The sequence below is a fragment of the Triticum aestivum genome, unplaced genomic scaffold, assembly GCF_018294505.1.
Source record: "Triticum aestivum cultivar Chinese Spring unplaced genomic scaffold, IWGSC CS RefSeq v2.1 scaffold10500, whole genome shotgun sequence".
NCBI classification, from domain to species: Eukaryota; Viridiplantae; Streptophyta; class Magnoliopsida; order Poales; family Poaceae; genus Triticum; species Triticum aestivum.
Genome location: NW_025229134.1, coordinates 11,968 through 17,802, shown reverse-complemented (window position 1 = coordinate 17,802; position 5,835 = coordinate 11,968). Strand labels below are relative to the sequence as shown.

The window sequence follows — 5,835 nt, the reverse complement described above, 5'->3', positions numbered from 1 at the left end:
ACAAATATAAATTTTATGAGGGGTTTTATATTGCACTTTTAACTTGCATGTTGTTCCATGATGCGCTGTGGATGAAATTTAGCGACAGAAGTAATGGTTGATAGCATGCCAATGGTCGCAATGCCACGGTCCACCAACCAGCCAATCACATCAATGTCTGTGGAGAGCGCATGTGAGATCAACATGCGGATGTGGCCCATGCATTGAGGAGGGGGGGGGGTGGAGAGCTGCATCTTGATGTTGATATATGAGGAGAAAAAAATGAGAAGTGTCGTACAAATGTTGCAAAGTGGATGAAGAAGGCAAATGTGGCAATGCATGAAGGTGGGAGTTCAGATACGAAAAGGTTGCATCCAAGTATTTATGGAGTTCAATTTAGATCCAGTTATCCAGGATTGTCTGTAGTGAAACTGTTTAATTCATCAATGATTGGCTGATTCAACGTACATGTGTTGATAGAGGAGTATTCTTCCTCTTTACTATAGAATAGAATCTCATCAGAAGTCGGGTACGAAGTTAAAGCTCCTTGTATAGGTCGCCTTTATAAGAATCGGGTTTATGGCGATAGCTGAATTGACTATAACTCATACTCCTGTTGATCTATGGTCGTGGAGAGTTAGGATTTTATCTTGTTGTGTAAGATGTAGAGAACACGCTCATACAGTAACTTGACATGAGATAATACACTAAAAAATATCACGGTTGAGAAATACACAGTGCACCAATGACAAAATTTCTTTTCCCCAACATATACTCCATTTATTCCCTTTTGTAAGATTTAGTAACACTCGGGCGTTGTCCAATGACACATTCCTATAAATACCAAATGACACTATATAAAAACCATATATACGAAAATAACCTTTTGAGTTTACTCTTAACATAGTCAAATGTTTTAGACATTTGAAAGCTTCATGGAATATATATCATAATTCTTAATCCAATTTTCTCATACAATATATCATACATAGTATTACTTTACAAAGTATAGCAATGTATGTACATAAGATACATCTTCGTACACAATTTACGGGCACATATGAACTATACATAGGATATGGGGACCTTAGTTGTTTGAGAACTGTGCATATGCATGATTAGGTCGCATTTGGCTATCTTCCTATTTTGTTGGGTAAGAAGGCTCCATGGCAAGACCACACATGCCCTTCTTGTCTGCAATGTCTTTCTCCATTCTCAAGTACCCATCTTCACCCCAAGTTGTGCCCCATGAATTCTTCATCAACCAATAGCTCGTGCCATCACTAGTCTTTCCATATCCAATGGCTGCAATTCCATGGTCCAAGTCAGTGCCGCAGGACCCAGTCATCACCCCACCAGAGTAGAATTGGAACGTCATGTCTCCTCCGTCCACAGCTACAGACACTGGTTGGTTTGCCACCGCCTTCATAAGGGCACCCTCGTTATTGGCAGGCACATCCTCAAAGCCGGTGATGGTTGCGGCACTGTTGGATCCAGCCTTGCACTTGCCGTCAGCTGCAGTATATGGGTAGCTTGACTCCATAGTAAGGCCTCCATTCTTGATAATGAATTTGAAGGCATCATCCATGAGTCCTCCCTCGCAGCCTTGATCTTGACCATGAACATCACAGTCAACCAACTCCTGCTCCGACAGTGAGATCAACTTCCCGGTTTTCAGTTTTACAATGCCCTCTGTCGCGGCAACAGCAGAAAATGCCCAACAGCAGCCTAGAAATAATTTTGTTGTTATAGTGTTATCCAACAAAATATTAACACATATATGCCGTGCATCACAATGTTTTTTTACTTACCACACTGGCCTTGATCCTTGACAGGAGTGACGGCTCCCTTGGCCCTCCAGTCCATCGTTGCTGGAAGGGCATCCAAACTCAAATTCTCATACCTGAATCCAGAAGAAAGAACTCTCATGGAGTTTGCTTTGAATCCCTTGTTTGTGTTGGTTGTCTTGAACTCATCATTTGTGACATCAGCAAATTGGTTGACGCCAAGCCAGAACTTGTGATTTTGGGCATTGAATGTTTCAATGAACTCGACGTTGCCTTTGAAAACCTCGAACCGACGTGCCTTCTCAGTGGTGTCCTTGTACACACGGCCATACTGAGCCATCCAGTTCTCATGCTTCACCACCATCAACAAGTCATCATTCAGCTCACGAGCTGCAATGACTGTACCACAGAGGCAGATGCAACCGAGGATGGCAAGAAGCAAAGCCTTGTGGATGGCCATCTTCGGTTAGGTACCGAACTGCAATGACAGTACTGCAGCGGCAGAGGCAACCTAGGATGGCAAGTGGCTGTACTTTGGTCTGGTTTGTTGGATGGCACTTGGTGGTATATATAGTGTCAAGTACGTATTAAAAATAGGAGACTGAGAGATACGGTGTTTGTACGAAGTTATTTTGTGGAAAAGGGCTTGTGCGTTGCCGTGGATTATGGTGGCCGGCTAGTGGTATAAAAATGACGCGCACATCTGATTGGCCGGCCACATTGTATAAAAATGATACGGCAGAACAAAGAAGTACGCTTGGTGTACATCTGATAGCGACTCCTGCTTGTTTATGTCGGGGTGTACATCTGACTGACAGTGATCCCTGCTTGAGAGATTTATTGAAAGAAAGAAGAACCGTGTCCATGAAAATAAATATTCAGAAGAGTACCGTGGACGTGACACCAGTTTGTACAAAAGAATCAAGTAACTGCTTTGATACGTACCGTGAACCCGCCCCGACAAAAAAAATCAAAGCAAATACTTGAAAAATTCAAAAAATTCCAATTTTTGTGTGTAGAAGATAATTTGATGCGTGAGGTTCGCATCAATTTTCAAATCATTTGGACATCTGAGCAGCTCTCGGCAAAAAAGGACAAATTCAGGGTATGTAAAAATGTTTACTGTTCACACACTGTTCCGACCCGATTTGTCTTTTTTTCTGAGAGTTCCTCAGATGTTCAAATGATTTAAAAATTGGAGCGAAACTCACGCATCAAATTATCTACCACACAATTTTTTTTGGAATTTGTCTAGTGTTTGTTTGTTTTTTTACTGACCAGATGCAAATGAGTCTGGGCACAGGAACGCTGCACTCGTATAAAACAACATAGAAATGGACTTTTATTCAACTAGGAACCGGTGAAATTTAAAGGCAATCCCATTTAGTTCGGTAGTGTTACTTGCAACATTTTTTTAACCTGGAACACTTTATCTCTACACTGTAAGGTCTGCTGGTATCACCATAAAATAAGTAACCCATATAATCCACATTGTGCTCGGTTAATTAAGAGGACGGGGCATCGACCCGTTGGCTGAGCCCCGAGTTCGAGTCCCGACTCGAACGCGCGGTGCTCATGGAGTTTCTCCTATAAAAAAAATGCTAACGAGGGTTATCCCTTGGTTGGTCTCATTTTTTTGCTCCGTTAAATAAGTGGTCATGCCAAACTTGATCCATACTGAAACGAAACAAAGCATGCACTTTAATTGAACTCATGTTACCACCGCAAAGTACAAAATAAAAGTTAAAAAAAATGAAACAGGTTGGACTTGATCGTCGCAGCAAAAAATAGGCGCTACTGCGGCTGCCCCGTATGTTCAGAACAACCAGCACAGCGGGATCGCTTCATGCCAGCAAGCCAGCCGCTTGTGTACGACAGGTGGCACACAAACTATGGTATCATCCCGGCCGTTATACGGTGCTTCTCAGGCACGAGGGAGTACGTTTATGTAACCCACATCAAGACTGTGAAAGGCAGCCCGAAATGATAAGGTCCCCGCTATTGGGTGTCTGAGGGGTGCATTTCTGGAATATTGATCGAAGGGCGCTAATTTACTACAGTATTCACGAAGAGAAGCGACGAAGAAAATGACTCCATAGGGAAACATGCTTACATTCGCACATATTAGATAATTAAAATGACTCCATAGGGAAGCATGCTTACATTCGTGTGGCCACAAACATAATTAAAATGACCATCCAACGCTGATCCCCAAACTGGCCGCTGATTGATATCTCCAATCATGAGCTCCACAAGTGCATCCGGTTGTTCCCCAGCTTTGGAACTGTCGGTGTCACCGGATCCGGACACTTCAAGCTCGTACACTAGTGCCAATGCGGGATCCAAATGGATGGAATGTGTCCTCTCCCTGTGTAGTCGGAGCGCTTACCCTTCTGGTCCCATGAATCTCTTACAAGATGAGATTACTCCATATCTCTATCACAGGATGGGACAGCTGAGTGGATCGTGGGGTAAGAAGGAGGATGGTCAAGCGCTATGGGAAGAGATAAAGGCTTAACATAAAGCAGAGGCCCGTGAGTTGGTTGGAAGTAACCATGCATGTTTATTCACTGGATAGCTGCACAGATGCTCCACGTTTTCCTACTTTTCCCAACACCTCCCAATCCTACTTCTGTGATATATTGACCGTCAGGTTTCACAAACATGCGCTAAGAATAAATAACCTATAATATCTAGCAAGGAGGTGATCCACTGAATACTTCCTCCATTCCACAATGTAGTGCTTCCTCTATCCACGTGCTTCAATTTTGACCGCAAATTTAACTACCACGACCGATTGCGGCGACAACAAAAATTATATTAGTGAATTCGTATTCGAAAGAAGTTTTCAATTATATAATTTTTTCTCCCACCGCAGTTGGTCTTGTTGGTTAAATTTATGGTCAAAGCTGGACCTCGGGAAGCGCGGGCACACTATATTTTGGAATGGAGGGAGTATTTTATAGGCTTATTACTTCATTTCAACCAAGTTGAATTCTGTCATATTCAATAGCACGCTTCACTTCATTGCCCCTCTCCTCCTGCTTTATATATAAGAGATGTGACGCCCGGATAATTAGGCTACAGTAAAACTCTGCTAATGATGCCACATCACCACTCTTACTGTTGTAAACCTCACGATGATTCAATCCCGTCTGAATTCAAAAATTCAAAATCAAGGCAAACAATAAAAGTTTTCAAACATTAAAACTAAAATGTTCTATATGTGCCAAATATTGCATAAATAATTATGGTGGAGAATCCACATTTTTATAAAGTATTTAATGGCACTAAAATAAATAAAACAGTAATAAAAACTAATAATTAAATGCCTTTACTAATTAGTAAATTATCAAACTAAATTAATTGGGGACTAGACATTTTGTGACGGTGGACTAAACTGAGATACTAAATTAGATGCTATGTATATATTTTACAGAAACTAAAATAAAAGGTGACTAAAGTAAAACAGGAAAGAAAAAATAAAAAGAAAAGAAATAAAATAGAAAAACAAACTAACAGAAAACTAAACTAAAACAAAAGAGAACCCCTCCCCCCCACTGGACCCCTTGGCCCAACTGGGCCATGGCCCAGCCGGCCGCCCCCTGGCCTATAGGCCACCCCACACCCCAGAAACCCTAATCCCCTCCCTCACAATCCCCAGATCCGCCTCGCACCTGAACGCTACCGTCGTCGCTCCGTCATCACGGCCGGCGTGGCCATCGGTCACCCCTCGCCGCCTCTCTGTGTCGAGAGACTCCGGCCACCTCGCCCTCGCTCTCCTTCGCCGCGGAACGGAGCCGGGAAGCTCCTCCAATGACGCCTGCACTGAAAGCTCACCATCCTCATCTTCTTCTACCTTCGGCCGCTGCAACGCTGTCGTCGATCCGCTCGCCTCCGGTCCTCTCCGACTACAACGAGCACGCCAAGCACCCCGCTGTGAGGCCCTCCCCCGATTTCCCCCGTTTTCACTTCAATCCATTCATATGCGGCCGTCCCCGTGCTCGTTCGTGGCTGCCATGGCCGGAGCCTGTGCTCCCATGTCGCTTGCCATGGCCCTTTCCCCTTC

The 5,835-nt window shown here is 43.5% G+C and overlaps 1 protein-coding gene across 1 annotated transcript; it reads right to left on the bottom strand.

Annotated features, from left to right (window-relative positions):
* Positions 1–1,120: 1,120 nt before the first annotated feature.
* Positions 1,121–2,226, bottom strand: LOC123174846 (senescence-specific cysteine protease SAG39-like). Its single transcript, XM_044590099.1, has 2 exons — positions 1,791–2,226; positions 1,121–1,707 (listed from the first exon to the last, which is right to left on the bottom strand). Exons 1-2 carry the CDS (start codon positions 2,224–2,226, stop codon positions 1,121–1,123), a joined length of 1,023 nt encoding a protein of 340 aa, XP_044446034.1.
* Positions 2,227–5,835: the final 3,609 nt, after the last annotated feature.

Bases quoted from the DNA above. Each gene is read 5' to 3' on its own strand.
- LOC123174846 (XM_044590099.1), bottom strand. From the start codon at position 2,226: ATGGCCATCCACAAGGCTTTGCTTCTTGCCATCCTCGGTTGCATCTGC. The intron at 1,708-1,790 runs GTAAGTAAAAAA...AATTATTTCTAG, and splicing joins CAAGGATCAAGGCCAGTGTG to GCTGCTGTTGGGCATTTTCT.